The sequence below is a fragment of the Festucalex cinctus genome, chromosome 7 (assembly GCF_051991245.1).
Source record: "Festucalex cinctus isolate MCC-2025b chromosome 7, RoL_Fcin_1.0, whole genome shotgun sequence".
In the NCBI taxonomy this organism is placed as follows: domain Eukaryota; kingdom Metazoa; phylum Chordata; class Actinopteri; order Syngnathiformes; family Syngnathidae; genus Festucalex; species Festucalex cinctus.
In genome coordinates, this window is record NC_135417.1 from 5,532,656 (window position 1) to 5,552,771 (window position 20,116).

At 38.5% G+C, this 20,116-nt stretch overlaps 1 protein-coding gene across 4 annotated transcripts in view; it reads right to left on the minus strand.

Annotated features, from left to right (window-relative positions):
• ptprub (protein tyrosine phosphatase receptor type Ub) overlaps nt 1-20,116 on the minus strand; it is a 225,356-nt gene that overhangs the window by 108,913 nt on the left and 96,327 nt on the right. For all 4 annotated transcript variants that reach the window (XM_077526325.1, XM_077526328.1, XM_077526327.1 and 1 more), the window contains exon 3: nt 3,433-3,704. In XM_077526325.1, coding sequence (XP_077382451.1) covers nt 3,433-3,704 — 272 coding nt within the window. The remainder of the gene's footprint in view (nt 1-3,432; nt 3,705-20,116) is intronic.

The window sequence follows — 20,116 nt, forward strand, 5'->3', positions numbered from 1 at the left end:
GCTGATTTGATACTCTACGTTGGAAATACAATCACATTTTGCAAAGGAGTGATCGCCTCTCAGCTCTGTATCCACTGAAGCGATCTTCAACAAGACACTCGACACTGTTCAACTCACTCACTGTCAGATTTTCAACGTAAGAGCAACAGCTATTAAGCAACATGAAAAGTCAACTTTTTGGAATTTTTAGTCATGTTAAAATGCTAATTCCTCACCAAACACATGACTGAACTGCTGTTTTCCTCTATTCGCCCCTCTATGAGAAATTCTAGGTTGTTCTGCTTTCCAGGCACCAGCCCCTCCCAACCTGAGAAAATGAGCTGTTCGACGTCATAAGGTGCGGATCCACCCCAGTACCTCCTCTACGGTAAACGCACGCCCATTTTCTCTGAGACCACCATGGGGTAGTGACAAAAGCCTTTATCAGTAAACATTCAGTCCGATTGATTTCAAAACAATCAATTATCGTTCACATTTGCAATGCCAAAGTGCAATGACAATTGGCTGTCTTAAAATCCCACAAATGTTCTGGATGACACTTGTGTAAACTACAAGTAAAATTTCTGTACTGCTGAACCTAACTCAACGAATAGTATGTTCTATAAGCAGCAGGTCCCTGGTTCAAGACCAGCTCAGTTTTTTTTCCTTCTTTACTCTCTTCTTCCCTCTCCGCCCCGATTTCTTGCGGCAGAGAAACGTTTTGTTTGAAATGTTTATTGAAGAATTGGCTTGCTTCAAGTTGCGTGCCATATTCAGAGGAGTGCTCAAAAGCAGAGCTCCAACAGCAGACTGCAGTCGGCTCGCCAGGGGCGTGGCAATCACACGGGAAGAGGCGGGGTTTTACTAAACCCGGCGTTTTACTTCCACATTAGAAAAGTAACCAGCAAAACACCTAATATTACATAAAAAATTACATCGCCATGGTGTCAAATGTAAAATTTAATCATTATATGCCTATATTTAACTGTTAGAAGGGCTTAAAATACCGTGGTGAAATCCCTTTAATAGAGGAATTGCAACGATGGGGTGATTCACACTGCTGATGCCATCAAAATATAAATGAAGTGGTGTATGGACAATTAGTATTGTTAAAATAAGACGCAGAGCCATTTCGCTGACACCTTATTAGACAGTTTATGAAGCTCAGGAAGTCTGGTGGAGCCACTGTGTAGCAGTTTTGCAAACCAAGCACCTTCATACTCACAGAACTCCCTGAAATTAATAATTTATTGACTCTGAGTTTCCTTGTCATCATGGTCTTGTAGTCAAATACCCATTCTTTGTCATAACCACATTGATATGCATCTCACGGCATTTGTGTTCCGTTTTTGACCTATCACAGTCGTGAAATCTACGATCAAATCTGATCAAAATCATGCGGGCCCAGTGGAAGTGAATGTGCATGTTTTATCAGTCTCAAAATGTCAGCCCCGAAAAATGCAAACGATCCGTCCACCTTTTAGCCAAGTACCACCCCCCTGAATAATGTACATTTAACAATGCATATGACCGATTGATGACACTTCAGAAATGAAATATTGATCTGATCCTATGACCGAATCAGAATTTGTCCATTCTCTAATGTCAGGCGGGAAAGGCTCCAGCTCTCTCTGCCTCTGAATGGGATAAGCTGTAAAAATAATAGAAGAATGAATGAATATTGATCTGATCCTTTTTCATACTGGCACAGCGGCTAACATAACACAAACATCGATAGCGTCTGATTGGCCTGATATATTGCTTGTCTGATTTGCAAACAGTAGTTTGGGTATTCGTCATGAAACATAATTAGCATATTTTCAGAAATGGCCTAAGCCTTTAAAAACATCTCATAACACTGTGAGTCTACAGCTGAGGCACTATGTCCTTTTGAATGAAGCATTTTTCACATAACAAAGACTTGAAGTTTAAAAACGACTTTGAATTTCTTGGTAGACGTGTGTAGGAAACCACAGTGTTGTTCAGAGTGTTTGTTCCTGTCCATCAGCGCCACCTTTTACCTCATTGTCAGGCTACGGGATGGGAAAGAGTCACTCGAAATCCTGCCCCTGTTTGTCCATGGAACTACTATTTACAAAGTGGAGGGCAGATCTTGCGGGGGTTGAACACAATTCAATTAAGTTACAGCTGCTGACAGTTCATGATAAAATGCACACTACTCAACTTAATTGCTTTTTGACAGTTCCACTGAGTTTGCAAAAAAATTTAATTGAATCAAAAGGATGGATATACTTTAAAAGCACCTGACAAACCAACAGCAAAATCTGTTACGCGCGTTCAATGCCAGTCGATAAATCCATACTGTAAATAGGCTATAAAGCATGATGTGCATTATTGTTGTTGGCTGTAATTAGGCCTGACAGGGTAAAACCACAGTTGGGTACACATGAGTATAAATAATCCACTGAAATAACTGTTGGAGGAATGCCTTTTTTCATGTGCTATGTGTTTATAGGAAAGTGATGAAGTTTCTGTTTTTTAAGTGACTATTTCTGTAAAGTACAAACACATGAAAGCATATACTGTACTATAAACCAGATTATACTTGTACTTCGTCTTTGACAATTACCCCTATTGGATAGAAAACCACCCAAAACTCTTTTATCGGGTCTGATTAGGCCATATAAGAATAGAGCAAGGGTGGTCATGAGAGAATTGATAGCAACCTTATTGGCAGTGTTTTAACGTGGAGGGGCGGAGTTGGGGGCGGGGCTTTGACCACTAGAACGCCTTCCAGCTTTTCAAAGCCCCGCCCCCAACCCCGCCCCTCCACGTTAAAACACTGCCAATAAGTTGAAACTGAAAAAAAGAGAAGTGAAACTGAAAACCAGAGCATTGAAACTGAAAAACCGTGACACTCGAGAAAAAAAAAGAGAAATGTAAAAAAAATCTGCAGATTGGCATTGTAAAAGACATCATAGTACAAAAAAAATGTGGTTAAAGAAAATAGCATTTTTTTAATGTCTGTATTTATATTTCAATACTGGTTTAAATGTCAATGCAGCTTTTTCCACAATGACAATTTTTTTTTTCCAAAACCAAATCTTACTGTCAGTGTTGTGGCTCCATAACTTATGAACTAACTAACTAACTACTTAGTTGATGACATAATGGTTTTAACGCAAATGAGCTAAAATGTTTTTTTTTAGCTCATGTCTTCAGAAAATAGTTAAATATTTAGTTATACAAATATGATATGATATACGTGAACACGAACAAAGTGTTTTGATGACATTTTGTGTAAAACAAAAGACGTTGCTAAATATGGGAGTTTGTTGTGCATTCACCCTATTAAAAAATCACTTCACACCAAATCTTGACCTGATCCTCAAACATGAATTGGAGCATGTGACAAAATAGCACAAGTAAACTGAAGTAATCGATCAATGAGGTGGAAAAACAGCAAAAGAACATCATCGCCGCCATCTTTACCTGATATTCATTTGGCCAGAAGGTGCTGACAGCCAGCTCCATCTGATGCCACTGCTTCCCGTGAGACCCGGACGTGTTCCACACCGGGTTGCCCAGCGGACCGCCGTTGACTCGCACGTACGCCTTCAGGGCCCCTGGACTGTGGCCATCGCGGCTGTACAGGAAGTAGCTGAACTGGACACAGTGCGTGTCGTTCTCGCTCAGACTCTGCAGCAGCAGCTGAGCACAATGGCCCGCTGCATGCTGGGAGGAGTTGACCAACATATACGATCCTAAAATGAGAAGTAAAAGAAAATGTCAGCCTGGGAACACAATTTTGTACACTTTCATGCCTTTATGACCATAAGGCAAAACTACAAAGGTCATTCGCCGAAGTCAAATATCCCTGAGGTTGATTCAGAATTCAACCAAAACATTTGGTAAAAAAAAAAATATATATCTACTTATAAGGGAGCATATACCCTCAGAGCAAGCATCAGTTAACTGTGAAGCATATATTGTCCAATCATGTTTATTTTGATATCAATCTTTGTGAAGTAACTGGAATACTGCCAAAGATATTTTTGAAAAAAAAAAAAAAAAAGTTTTTATTTTTAAGCTATGTGTCCACTACAGAGGACAGTTTTTAAAACTTAAATCTTAGGCTCAAATACAGTTCAAATAATAATAAATAATATTTATTTATTTATTTACTTATTTATGCTGGCAAAAACTTGAAGTTGGAGTGCAGCATGTGCACTGTGCAGTAGGACAATCATTTATTTCTTGGTACAAAAAAAAAAGGAAAAAAAGATAATAATAATAATAATAATAATAATAATAATAAATCAAATTCTTTGAAACGCTAATTATGCAAGTTCCTTTTGGATGAAACAAAATGTATTCAAATAGTGATTTTAACATTTAAAAAAGGTGCAAGTGTATACATTTAAACAACTCAAAAATTTGTATTAATAAAGTTTTTTTACGATTACACTGAATAACTGAAATTGCAATTGAATTTCAATTGATTGCACAGCCCTAGGTGACGCACATAACATATTGTAGAAACATTTTTGACTAGACTTCCCCTTTACATATTTTCTTTACTAGATATACGCATAGTCGGGGATACAAATCTTAAGCTGTCTCATACTACATGTTGCAAACTGTGTAAATTAAACAGCACAAAGCAACATTTAATAGTTTATGCTCTCATATTAATAATTTGTGCTCGCTTTCTCGTAATTTCTGCCCTTGATTGAAATATTCATGGGTACAATTATTATGTTATGTTAACGTGTCCTCAAACACTTAATATAGAGAACCTCATTAGCGACTTAGCTTTCACATCATCCAAATAAGCCTCACACCACATGAGATGAAGCCACAGAGTCTTTCCTCTCTCCAAACCCAAAGCTTTTCAAACTGATTTGTAGATAACTGCTGGGAGCTTGTACGCGATGCTGCAGAGATTTGTGTTAAGCAGACACTCTGTGAACTAAAGGCACACATATCACAAAGGATTAAATCTGCTTTTAACCATTTTTAGCTGTTCAAACCCACATGACCAAAAAAAAAAAACAAAAAAAAAACTGGAAGTTGTTCTCAATCAAATCACAGTCACGCGTGTACGTGTCGGCGTTTGATAACGGGGGAAAAGTACCCTGCTGAATAAAAAGACATAATGGTTGCTGTTCGCTGAGAAAGTCATTTGAGTGAACTGTAGAAGGAACACGTCTGATGGTTTAAAAAAAAAAAAAAGTACACGCGAAAGCCCAACGGTCGCCTAATCAGGAAAACATAACCCCCATTGCCCTTTCCTAGCATTTGTCCTGCCTTCAGTTTCTGTCCGTTAACATGATTAGCACAACAATGCTTGGAGACCTTCCTGTGCACTCGCATAATCAAGCCTGTCGTCATTGTACTCCGAGGTCTCTCTGTTCTCGGCCGCTCAACGTCCTCCGAGACCAAGCGCTGGCGCCAGGTGGCCCGAAGACCGTTATTTTCTACTCAGACGGAATAGCAAGTGAATGCTGATGAAAAACTAACTAAGACACATTTTCGCCTCAAAAAATGACAGAACCAAAAGTTTGGTAGTTGAATATACAATCCAGAATGGTAATTTTACTGGTTGATTAAATATTTTTGCTGTTTTTATGTTTCACTTTCAACTAGGGATGGGAACTATTTCACGATATGACAATACCGCAATTATCGATATATTGGTCAGGTAATAAATCCACAATAATCTACGATAAAACTACTCAAAAGATAAACTGCTGTTTTTCCTTAAGTATTAAATCCAATTAAATCAATATTAATATTCCTCAAAAATTGCGTGCTTCAAAAAGCCGAAACACAAAATATATAAATAAATAATATATAATAAATAAATGTTAAAATTGAAGCTATAATACACATTTCTCATAGAAACCGTATGCAAAACAGTCAGTTGCTTGCTGGATAGATAAATTACTTACACAAGTAAAAGTAAACTCATGAGTCTTCTTCGCCTGAAGACTTCCGTCCATTTCCCCGCCACTCTTATGAGGTGCTCCCCCTAGCGGCCCGCCAAGTAATTGCTCAATAAGTAATGAACAATGCAGCCGTTATAGTGGCTGTGTATTAACTACAAATATCGATACTTGTTGTTGGCGTATTGATAATCTATCGGGATTCAAAGTATCACGATATCATCACATTATATGTATATTTGTACATTAGATGTTCTACTATTTAACTCATTCACTCCCAGCCATTTTCACAGTAGCAGTCCCGTTCGCTCCCGGCTGTTTGACTGGATTTTGACTGATTTTGCAAGGCCCACAGAAAATTGTCTTCAATTGCTATAAAAGCATGGAACCTACCAAAAGGAAGATTAAAGTCTCTTCTTTCATCAGGGAAAAAAGTATGTTTCTATCTGTTTCCGTTTTGAAGCAGTTTAGCATTAGAAGAGAGCTAAGTTTAATCGGTTTTCACAAATCTATTTACAATTGTAACTAATTGAGCTTTTTTTCTACATGGCCCTGGTTGATCTCCTTTGTTCTGCTGCCACCTGCTGGCCGTTTGTGTAATAACTACCATTTCTGCAACCGTTCTTTGCAGTTGAGAGGCTGAATCAAAGCCGTCTATATGCTCTAGCATAAAAAACAAACAAAAAACGTATAAATACGTCTTTGGGACACTTAAGACTTTTAAAAAAACGTATTTCCACGTTATTGGGAGCAAATGAGTTAAAAACTAAATATTATGCTTGTCAGATTTACTTGTGTTTTAGGCAAAAAACACTAATAATTCATTTAGGTGCACAAGACAAACATCTACTTGAATGTTTTGCGCAACACGATTGGGATTCACAACCCACCACCCCCAAACTGTAAAGAAACTCAACCAGGGGACCGCAGACAAGTCGGGCTGGTCGTTATCTTGAGGCTACAGTACTTATTTTACTGCAAAGCCCAATTGCCCTGCAGCCCACTGTCAACAGCCGCTGATTTGTGTCTTGTCCAGGGCTGGGGATCACTGCACTCTCATATTGCTGTGTTTAATTAGATCTTTCACAATCCTGTCTCCTATCGTGCATCCTGCAGGCTCACCGGGGACTCATAAAATCATAGCAAGGGCTGAAGTGGTAAAGCTGCATGTCCTCACTGGTGGTTGGACCCTATATGGGACTTTTTCATAATATATAGTATAGAGACGTTATTAAGACCTGTGCGGTTATCTATAAAACCATGCGTGAGCCAGCCACTGACAGATCCGACGTGAATGTGGAGTCATGCGACATTTTAATGAGGTTCCCTATAAGACGGCGTGTGATGTATGAAATGTCCATGAATGATACATTATGACAAATTAAAGAAGCCTGGGGTATATTTTGTGCTATAATCATGATGCAGTGTGAGATAGTCCAACGGTGACTCATCCAGTATTGACAATCCATTAGGTGTAATTTTAGTTCATGTAACTTGGCAATTATCCGACGTCTTGTCTCACTGTGGAACCGATTATGTTTGTATACAGAAGGAGCAACAAAGTGACGCGGAAAAGAGAAAGACAGCTTTTGTTGGATTCAAATTGTTTCACTTCTTTCTTTAGTCTCAATTCAACTCTTCAGAAACAAATGTAAATACATACAAGAATGAATACTACCGTACAACTTATTTACCAATATTTTTTGTTAGAAGGTCTTTGGGTTTAATTAAGACTAATTAAAGTGATGCCTTTGATTTTTCTTACTAAACCAGCCCCTCTTTCAGCATTAGTCCTGACTGCAATTTTTTTTTAAGTACCACAACTCAACAATAACAGCATGCGTATCTATCAGCTTTTGACAAAGTATGAATACACTACATTTCTGAAGGTCTTACATGAAGACAGCCGATGAAAAACCTTTCGACTACGGAGGCTGTTTTAGCAAACTCCCTCACTCACGGTGCGAAATGAGGATTTAAAACATGAGAACACAATGTCCAAGGAAATTTTGCCTGACTTTTACTGCCAAAGGACAACGTGATTGCAGAACACTGGTGGCGCAGAAATAGAAAAAAAAAATAATGCTCCAAAAATGAAACATCGGCTGACATGAAAAAAACATCATGACAAAACTTGCTCATTTCTCAATTGATTTTTATGACGTTTACTTTTTGTTGCAATGCTTCGATACTCCTCTGCCGCCTTGAGTGATAAAGCTGCTCATCATAAGTGTAGCTTAGTTGTCGCCACAGAGGCAAGAAGTAGTTACTTATGCTGCATTCAAGGAAAGTGGGAAGTCGGATTTTCCCGACTTCCAAACAGGAAGTGTGTACGAGAACTTGGAAAATTCACTCGACAAGGGCGGACATTATGGGAACACATACCGTGAACGCTAAAACACAATTTACTCTAGTATAAAACCAGATAGCTTTCTTCATTCATAAATATTCAAAGTAACACAACGTACATGACGGTATGCCGCTATCTCCTTGCATGAAATTATACGGTGAACTACTGAACCATATGGAATACTAATGAAATACATGATTGGAGTAAAAGTTTGCTGGAGGTCAAAATGTGTTTTGAGGCCAAAACAAATAAAAAACAATTTATCACTATCCGTCATTTTGGTTGTTTACGTTCACCTCGAACGCTTTCAGGTTGGAACTCGGAAAAGCCAACTCTGATAAATCCGACTTCCAACCTTCCTCGAATGCAGCATTAGATGAGAGGATCTGCACCGTGGTACGATAACGTTTAGCCATGTGAGCTAGCTAGCAAGCGCAGCTCATAGCTTGTCCCAATGTGCGGCACGTATTAGTGCCCCAGTTCGCGAGCAGCAGCTCAGAGCTGATTGGTTTGCATGACCTGTCACAAGTCGCCTGCCATTTCTGATTGGTAAACTTGGTGGGAGAGGAGAGAGACAGCGTTTACGTGCAAAATAGTTGATACAACAGATTCTAAAGCCCAATTCACACTGACTGCGGAAAGGACGCGGTGTGAATTGTAGCGCCCGCCTGACCACAAGATCCTGGGGGTTCACGCTGGAGAGTTGAGTTCACGTGATAACAACCGTGTATAAAGAGTCCTTGTTTGTAAACAATAGCCACACTTGCCTGTTGTCACATCGATATGCTTTTTGGACATTATTTCTGGGACTTCAATGGCTGTTCTACCACGGGTAAGTACGTTTTGTGTTTGAATAGTGTTATTTTGTCATGTTTAATTTATTCGGAGCTCATTTTTTGTCTAAAATGTCTGACTCATGTCATGCTATGTAGATAGCTAGCTTCCCTCCCCCCCAAAAAAACGAGTTCGCAAACGTTTTTTTTTAAATATTTGAAATATGGTATTTTGAAATATACCGGATTTACCTTGATGCGAGACACCCGACTTCCTGTCCGGCTCGTGTCATTTCTTCAGCTTCATAAAATTCCGTATGCGGCGTTCGGAAAAGACAGAACGCTGGCACCGCAGACGCACCGCACCGCAGCTGGTGTGAATTGACACGTAGAATTGAATTCTATCTTTGCGGCGTCCGTACGGAAAACGCACCGCATCCGTTCCGCAGCCAGTGTGAATTGGGCTTAGGACAATCAGGCGTGCAGAAAAATACCAAAGCTTTGGTGATCATGTGATCGTTTTGTCTGGAATTGTAATGTTGATCAAAAGACGATACGCCATTGAGCCCTAGCATACGTACGACCACACATAGGCATTCATAGCATGACTGAGCAAAGCGCAGAGAAATCAGAGTTGCATTCCATCAACTGATGCTGCTGTCAAGGGCAAACTAACATCCGTAACAAGATTAGGAATGATTGAGCACATCATAATTCAGACAGGGTTGTGCTGCACTACGACCTGGTCACAGGCTGGAGGTGACACCGTCGCTGGCCACTGAAGGATCATGACAAAGCTACATTGGGACAAATTAAAACGGGGCAAGCAAAAGGAAGGAAGAACATAATGGTAAACTACTATTTTCCCTATAATAAAACTTGTGTTGGACTAAAGCTTTGTCCCTGTGACATCCAAGGCCACGCAGTTATCTCAAATACAGACTTTAATGGGATTTACGGCTGTGTGTGACTTCGAGGGGTGTCCTCGATGATGCTTGCAGTGCCATTACTGTTATATTGAGCTATGGCCCGCTCTCGGCACATCTTCTGTCTAATATTGTATTCTGAGAAGGTCATGTAGATTTTTGGACTCAATTTTCATGGCTTGGCTGCAGTTCCCTTAACTCTGTATTTATTCACTGCCACCCGCAATATCCTTCAGCACATATCTAGTAAATAAGTTTTCAAAAAAGGGGGGAACGAGTGGCGCAGCGGCCATTGGCCCGAGAGCAATATTAGAGTTGTTAGAAGAGCAGCCCAGGGATGGAAAATTGCCTCATTATGTCGTGAAACTGTCACAGAGCATTAAAAGTTTTCACGAGACGAGCCAGCCATCAACAACATCAATGCCTCATCATAAGACTTTAATGCGTGTAAATAGCTACGTTATTCTTTCAACTACTTTAGTGTTCGAGCTTGTCTAATTTCATGCATAATTCCAGGCAGGTCTGAAGTTGTGTAATAAACATTTATAGACAGGGTGTTCGTCCCCTTCCAGGGAACATCTTTTATAGGGACAAAACAATAATAGGAAATTATATCACCATAATTGACTTTTCATAATGAGACACAATGTCGGTGTTCTTACTTTTGAGGCACAAACTCATTTAGTGTTCAGAGAGACAGCTGCACATTTGCTTCCTTCGACGCCATGGCGACCATCTTCAACTGCTTACTAGGGATGTAACTATAAGGGCAATATTGTGATATTAAAACTGCAACTATATCGTCGTCGTCATGTTCACAATATTTAAAAGGAACACATTTGTTAAAAAAAAAGTCATGTTGATTTCCATTTGTGCAGTTCTAGCACCCTCTTGTGGCTAGTTTATTAGTGCAATTTAATTTTAATTCAGGATGTTTTGGCCTTCTATGTTTAAAATCTATGCTAATTGTCAGATGAAGGGGAACCTAATTTGCTTGTGAAGCGATCAATGTGTGCTTCCATTAGGAAGTAAGTGCCTCAATATTGTTATTAGAGATTGTAGGTGGGTTATATGCATTGCTGTTATGTACAAAATCACAGTATTGTGTTATTTTTAGTATGAGCTTTTTTTTTTTTTTTATCACAATATTGTGATAATTATCGTATCGTGACCTTCATATCGTGATAATATCGTATCCTGATCTTTGGATATCGTTACATCACTACTGCTTACATGGGTTGCTTAAATGGGTTTTGCAACCTTTAATGGGCAACGTGTTTTATAGTATCAAATTACAATCATTTAACAATCAGCAGGTGTAGATACTAGGGGTGTGCCAAAAAATCAATTCATAAAAGAATTGGGATTCTTACTTATTAATCGAATCGAATCGATATTAATATCCAAAAATCGATTTTATTTAAATTAGAAATGAAGAAGAAGGGGAAAAGGCACTTGTAGCCCACATGCTGTTTTTGTGGAAAAAGGCACTTAGAATTAATGAACGTTTAACCAAAAAAAAAAAAAAAAAAAAAAAGACATTTTAATGTCTCTATTTGTCATTTTGTCTTGCAAAACAGACTGGAGTAGAGCATGACAATCTTGTGCATATCTGTAAATTGAAGCAGAAATCGTTTGTCAATCAAATAATTTCAAATCGAAAATCGTTTGAAACGAGAATCGAAAATCGATTCTGAATTGAATCGCAGACCCAAAAATCGTAATCGAATCGAATCGTGAGACAATCAAAGATTCCCAGCCCTAGTAGATACAGTTGTTTTCAGACAAACCAAAACACGTTTGTCGTCTCACTTATACAGTACAATAATTGTCATAATAAGTGTCGACAGCATTTTGGCACAAAATAAAAAGAGTCTTCTCTTCTTCAATATCTAGTGCTTTCTACAGGCCATTTTTTGTTTGTTTTAATTGTCACCCCGTTACAGGAAATCATGACAAAGTGAGTTTTCCATGGGTGACGTAATGGATAACAAAAACATCTGTGAATAGCAGAATTCACAAATGCTGAACCAAGACTGAATTTCTAACACTGTCTGCAGTGAGACCTTGAATAATGAGCATGGCCCAAGAAGGAAATAACATTATGCCATGCTGGGGAAAAAAAAAAAAGGAAAAAAGAAAGGCATTCACATGTGACAGCCTTTGTAAAAACTGCATGAGTGTTGCACAAACAGATTAAAGCAAGTGTGGATATGTTAATGTTGGCACCGAAATCAATAGGTTTCATTCTTCCCATCTACCTTTTAGACAGCCAGACTAGTCTCAGGACACGTGGTCAGGGAAGTGAGAAGTCTAAGAAAATAGGTAGTTGTAAAAGTCAGTCGACCCTTTGAAGCAATTACAGCTTCAAGTCTTCTGGTGGGGAAATTCTACAAGATGTTGGATTGGAACGTGTCTGGAGGAAAGTTTGTCTCTTCATCCAGAAGAACATTCGGGAGGTCAGAGATGACTGATGTTGGATCGGAGAGACTTCCAAATGACAATCTCTATTATAGTTAATCCCCAAAAGGCTCAAACAATCACTATTTTTTTTTTAAAAACTGCCCCTTATGGCTAAAGACTTTAAATTAAAATGGGAAATTCCTTCATAAAACAACTAGAATTGCACTCAGCAGAGGGAAGACCACTGCCAAGGCTAAACATCTGACTTAATTGGATTAAAAAAAATAAAAATCCTGACACGGAAGGCCGTACTGTTTGATTCCATAAGTTTCGTAACTGTCCCATTACATGTGGACTGCAACCACCAAAAGTATCAATAGGGATTTAACAACAAAATATTAGAATTGAAAAATCAGTTTGATTTAAAAGATGTGAGCGCATAAAACTGAATTGAATCGTTCCACTTTAAAATATATCGAGATTCGCATGGAATCGTCTTTTTTTTTTTGGTGACATATACAGGAGGCCACCGGATACTCACGGTTTGACACCTGTGGATTTACATAGACATTTAAGATTTTTTTTATTTTATTTTTTTATATTTTGAGCTTTTTGTTTCTTTATTTGTTTTGCAGATTTTTTCACCCATTTTGAATGTGAATGTTTACGTATTTGAAGATTTTTTTGAATTCGAAAAAAAAATTAAATAAATCCCCCCCCCCCCACCTCCTGCTCCAATGCGTTTCAATGGTTGTCAACCAGATGTTGATTTTCAGGGGTCATCTGTATCTTCAGAGAAAATGGTCACATTTACAGTGCTGACAAATTCATTCATATGTATGTAAAATGACAACATGAAACTCATTGCATCACACCATCTGGAAAAGTTATGAATTATTGCTCGGCAGAATCTATTGTCTCATATTTTCTTAATTATGTTAACTAATAATAGGGATATCACAATATCCAAACATCACGATACGATATTATCACGTTATGAAGGTCACGATACGATAATTATCACGATATTGTGGGGCCGTTGGCGATATTTAAAAAAAGATCACAATATTGTAAAAAAAAGAGAGCTCATACTAAAAAAAAAAGCACAATATTGTGCTTTTGTACATAACAGCAATGCATATAAACCACCTACAATCTCTAATAACAATATTGAGGCACTTACTTGCTCATGCAAGCACACATTGATCGCTTCACAAGCAAGTTAGGTTCTGACAATTAGCATAGATTTTAAACATAGAAGGCCAAAACATCCTTAATGAAAATTAAATTGCACTAATAAACTTCGCCACTAGAGGGTGCTAGAACTGCACAAATGGAAATCAACCTGACTTTTTTTAACAGATGTGTTCCTTTTAAATATTGTGAACACGATGATGACGATATTTTTAATATCATAATATCACGATATTGCCCTTATCGTGACATCTCTATTAACTAACAAATGAAAGAAACCAGCCATTAACGCATTGCCACCAAATAAAAGACGAGAACTTGACCGAGCCGTTTGGGTGAAAATACAGGTTGGATTAGCATTTAAACATGATACGACACAGACTGGGGGTTGAAATGTCATTTTGTCTCAGTATTCTTGAGGATACTCAAAGTTACCGCTGGCAAAGTTTTCAACAGAGAAGTCAGTCTTGCCCTTGCAGCACCTCCCTTGCTCCTCTCTCGGTGGCTGCAGCATGTCAATATATTCTGCCGTGTCTCTCGTTCTCAGATGTTGGAGGAAGTCTGTGGCGATGCCACGGAGCTTCAAACACATCACACAAACTGTCGCTGCGGTATTGGCAACTAAAATAGTTCCACCGTGTGACGAAGTTGGCGTTCAGCCATTTTCAATGCTGTTTTGACTGCTGCGTTTGACGTATCGACTGACAAACAGCGTTCTAATTTGCATGAAGATGACAGTTTGTGGCAGAAGAAAAAGTTCCTATCAACGCTAATACTACAGCAATAACTTGTAGCTGGATTTTATGCATCTCGGAATTATATAACTCACATATTTCTCCCAAGTGAGTCAAAATAAGGGATGAAACAGTTTACAGATAAAGTCGTGATAAAAGGTAAGTAGGGGTGTTAAAAAAAAATCGATTCGGCAATATATCGCAATATTACTTGCCGCAATTCTCGAATCGATTCAATAGGCGGCTGAATGAAAATATTCAACAAAACGTCTTACTTCGGGTTAGGGTAAACACATGGAAGAATGTTATATTAATGGAACATTAAGCCTTAATATTTTATTTCAATGCTGTTCAAACATGAAACAGATTACAACCTGTATGAGATGGAAGTTTTAGATAAATAAATAATACATTTTCTTCCAAATCTTACACTGTACAAGTTTACTGATTAGTATTTTCTAAATTTGAATTTAAAAAAATCGCAACAATCGACTTGTAAATTCGTATCGGGATTAATCAGTATCGAATCGAATCGTGACCTGTGAATCGTGATACGGATCGAATTGTCAGGTACTAGACAATTCACACCCCTAATGGTAAGTGTCAGCATTTCAAATTGTAACATTGTTAAAACTTAAAAATTATTCGGACTGCAGCTGACTGAAAAGTTGTGACCGTCTTCTTCGTGTACAGATTAATATTACAACCGACTATGGGCAACGAGTTACGCCCTAAATGGGTCAGCAGCCAATTGCAGGGCACATACAGACAAACTACGAAGAATTTTGGGTTTAAAATTAACCTAAAAACTTGATTATCCAGAAAAAACAGGCACAGGGAGGACACGCAAAAACGCCACTACAGGATCGAGCCTGGGTTTGAACCCACAACCTCTCAGCTGTGAGGCGGATGTGCAAATCAGTCGGGCATACTCCCACCAGTAGTTAATCTGGCAAATAATATTTAAATGGTGCATCCCCTTTTCCCTTTTCACATTTGTGGTTTTGCAAGAACAATGTTTTGTTTTCCATGAACACACTATTATCTGCCTTTAGCATAAATAAACATATTTTGAGCCGACAAAAGGACAACAATGCATGACCATGAATAAATGTATTCCCCAAAACACAGAAATGCAAAGTGCTTTTTAAACACACATCAAAACTATTGAAATAGTTCCCATAAAGAAAAGAAAAAAGAACTCCTAACTGAAATATCTAGTAAACACGCACAAACCAATCAGGACTACAGATTGTATTTTGATGTCTGCAACTCCCACATAAAAAAAAAAATGTTAGCAAACAATTTGAAATTAAAGAATCTCAGGCCTAAATTTAAATGAAGACTGAACATCCAAATGAAGTCAAACTTTCAAGTGAATCAGAACAGGTAGATTTAGCATATTTCAGGTAAAAAAAAATTTGATTTTTGGTTGCCTTCAATATGGTCTCGGCAGCTGTATTTTACGACCGCAACATTGCTAAATGCTCATCTAGGTTGTCTCCAAATCTCTGCTATCAGGAATGAAAATTCATTCGCTCTTCTTGAGTAATTTGTCAGCCATGTCGGTTCTGCTGTTTTGGGCTCTCATTTACGTTATCTTGCGAGTTATCGCCTTTAATGGATGCTCGCAGGATTTGTATTTCCTTTGGAATTGCTGCTTTCTATTGAAGTCACTGCTTGACAACATAATATGAGCCAGTTTTGAGGCAGTTTCCAGAAGAACAGAAAACTACTGGTATTTCATTTCATTCTTTAAAAAATGTTTTTCATGAATCAACTTTGCAAACTTTGCAAAAATGGGCCACGCCGACCGAGCATTCTCCCGCAAATCTCTTGCAGTTAACAAACTGTTTTGATTGGCTCATAATTGGAATTCAAACTGTGTCTAATGTTATATGTCATGTATGTGTCTTAAAATTTGTTTTAATCCAGTACATTTGTTTAATATGGTTCAGTTGTCCCTCATCATATCGCAATTCACTTCTTGTGGCTTTACTGCATCGCTGATTTTCAAGACATAGATATCAAATTTCATAATGTGGATCGCTATATTTTGCACAAATTGTTACTGCAATGTAATAAGCGTGAGACAAAAGGACAAAGTGGACAAAAAGAGAGAATGTGCAAAGTTCATAACCATTATATCTTTATCAGGCACGCTTGATGAGCTCATTATATGAATCAGGTGCGTTGGTAGGCGGAAAAATGGAAAACCTGCAGGACTGTGGCCCTCGAGGACCAGAATTGAGGAATACTGGTCTAAATACTGTATACAGGAAAACTCATAAAACTGCACACACATCAGGCCTTTATTATTTTTTTTTGTACAATTAACTCATTCATTGCCATTGACGGAAAAAGACGTCAAATGATGTATTTTTGCTGGGCTGGCAGTGAACGTGTTCATAAAAAAAGCTCAATTACAGTCTGTCTAATGCAAAGCTCAACGGGCAGAAGTTACACAGTTGCATATCTACAGTAAACATTGTGAACGAATTTAATTAATGTAGCCTAACACCACAAGTTAGGACAAATGGCAAACCCTCCATCCTAGGTCAAGAATAGAAACAGCCACTAACAGAAGATCAGAAGTTAATTTTATCTGCAACCCCACTCACGTCTTTATGGACTCCTCCACTGTCGTACTTGTTATCCCTTTTCATTTTGTCTGGCATGAGGAATAAGCGGTCAAGAAAATGGATGGATGGATGGATGGTCACAATCTCTTACAGAACTTTAAATTAAAAAAAAATTCCAGTGAACACACAGTCGGTATTGACATTTTCTCTCTTTGAAACAATGTACCCCTCCGGCGGTGGTATTTTGTTTTCATTGACCGAAGATCAATTTCAAATGACATTTCTTGTGTAATTCATGTTGAATAATGGAAGAGGCCTCGCTCAATTCATCAAAGCTGCAATTTTCTCTCAGTATACAATCTATCTAAAATGATTTTGAAGCACTTGAGACATTTATTCACCTTGTCCTCAATTTACAGATTGACTGTTCTCATAGACTGTAACTGAAACGCAAAAACAAACCTAAAGGGACAGTGTGAAGAATAGAATTAGGCTCCCCTGCCATTGGGTACTCTTAACCTTTTTTTTTTTTTTTTCTGGTTCTCTTTACTTGAAAAACACTCAACAACACTTCCACCATTTCTGCTTTTAACTTTATTGTATCCCCTCGTTCCTAGTAAGAGTTGTGATTGGTTTCTCGGCGGGGCTTTGTCGCCCTAAGCAGAAACCAAGGAGACCATTACGAACACCCCGGGGGATTCTGTGATGTGTTAGGGGTAGGAAAAGAACGAGAAAGAAGCAGACGGCGGAGGACAGATTTTAGGGTGGAAAATAAATTAAATACAAGTGGTGGTTTTGTCGAAGTCGCCTGTGCCTTCCGGCATATAAGCGAGATCAGACCACGCCAGCGAGTGTTGTTGTCTTTCCGGGGAGAGAGAAAGATGTACTTTCTCAACAGACTGCCTGTGCTGACCTTTCGAATTGTCCTCTAAGCAAGTTCACGATCAACTGTCCTATTTACCCAGAAGGGAAGCTTCTGTGGGAAGGATGAGTGGACACATGAGGAAGAGAAGATGTACTTTTCATTTGTCTTAAAACCTTGTCCAAGAGCCTCGGTAGACTCAAAAAGACACTAACATGGACCAAACACGGAGTACATTTCACACTGGGATTGAAATGCATGTAAAAGAAAAAAGTAGCCTAATACATAATCCAACAAATGAAGTACAGCCTCAAGTTCACGGTGCTCATAAATGTTCCATACTTTATGTAACAACGATGAACTCTGCGCTTCTATTTAAGGAATTCACCGCACTGTGTTGTCTATTAGCATAGTATCGGCAATAAGGTTATGCGAGATAAAATTGAACCTCCTTAGGAGGGGATGACCTTCATCTTATCGTGCATTACCTTAAAATAAAAAGAATATGGCTTGTACATGGCTATCAAATAAGGGTGTAAAAAAGTAATTTCCATAAAAACTGGGTGAGAACAAAGAAGCGATGAGGCTGGTACAGAGATTAAATCCTTGCCTACAATATTAAGAGACATGACAAGTGATGCAAGTCTCTTAAAATGTTTTTCGCTAATTTTATTTTCCAGTTCATTCTTTTGCAAGTACCAAAAGGACAATCTTATACAAGCAGAACGGAGCAGACAGATGAACAATCCCTGTTGGGGAACTGCTGCAATATACATGCCAGGCCAGTAGTTGGCGATATCAACAACAACAACAACAAAAAGTTACTTTTATTTGTTTCTCTGCTGTTCTCTCAAAATCTTTCCTGATGTGAAACTGGTCTGTAGTGAAAAAAAATGAAAAAAAAATGTGGACAAGCGCCGTTGATGTAAATGAATTGCTAAAATGGCACACTTTTTAATGTTGTGTAAACAATAGGGATGTAACGATATCCAAACATCACAATACAATATTATCACGACATGAAGGTCACGATACGATAATTATCACGATACTGTGGCAATATTTTAAAAAATGACAATATTGAAAAAAAAAAAAAAAAAGAGAGCTCATACAAAAAAAGCACAATATTGTGCTTTTGTGCATAACAGCAATGCATATAAAGCACCTACAATCTCTAATAACAATAATGAGGCACTTACTTCCTAATGGAAGCACACATTGATCGCTTCACAAGCAAATTAGGCTCCCCTTCGTCTGACAGTTATCATAGATTTTAAACATAGAAGGCCAAAACATCCTTAATGAAAATTAAATCGCACTAATAAACTAGCCACTAGAGGGTGCTAGAACTGCACAAATGGAAATCAACCTGACTTTTTTTAACAGATGTATTGCTTTTAAATATTGTGAACATGATGATATTGTAGCAGTTTTAATATCACGATATCATGATATTGCCCTTATCGTGACAGCCCAAGAAACTTTTAGCGCACACATGATGGAAAGGTGTAGTCTAACTATTATACAGAAGGAATTCATGTAAACCATCTATGGGGTGGGATAAACCATATGCCTTATTTAGGCATATATGACTCAGCACCATCTGTCCTCCAGAGCCACAGCCAGTTAGACAGTTAGAGAATCCTTTTCACTCTCGTCCACATTTGGAACTATGGCAGTAATGCTAAAAGATAATGCTACATTGCTAACAAATAGCTATTTGATCATGAAATAGATTCACAGTACAAGTTGACCATTGCGGCGTAGATGCTTGCATTGAAATATGTCACCAATTTTGAGATGAAGTTTCTTTTACTCTCCAAACAAAATTGTTTGTTTTCATAGCAAGCAACAACTAACACCCTTGAACCCTTTGATGTCTATCATCACGTCGACATGAGAAATGTCATACTCCCGTCTCGTCCTTAAATCTACAGGTCCCTTGGTGAATGTCGATACCTTGTGGGTCACCGCAGTATCGCCTTAAAATTGAGCAGCTTGCTGATGACAAACGCGAAATGTGGTTTTGCGAATGTGTCCCAGGTGTGATGTGTAGGCTGCGTCCTGTGAGAGTAGCAAGGGCATGACATTGCAATACTGTGCCACAAGCAGGCCATACGCATTTCGATCGAGTGTGATACAATATAAGGAATACAAAATGAGACTTTCACTCGTCCTCACGTGGGGTGCTAACTGTTAATTGCATCTCAACGTACACACCATTTTTATTACTCTGCTAGCTCTGAGCAATGCATGTGCACGCACGGCAAAAGGGATCAGATCACCCCGGGGGCGCTGCCGGTCAGTGAGGAATATAATCAGCCATGTGGTCCAGCTGTAACCTCTAACACAGACACGAAAACGATAACCAGCAACTTCTGACTCAATTTGAAGGCACAAGAAG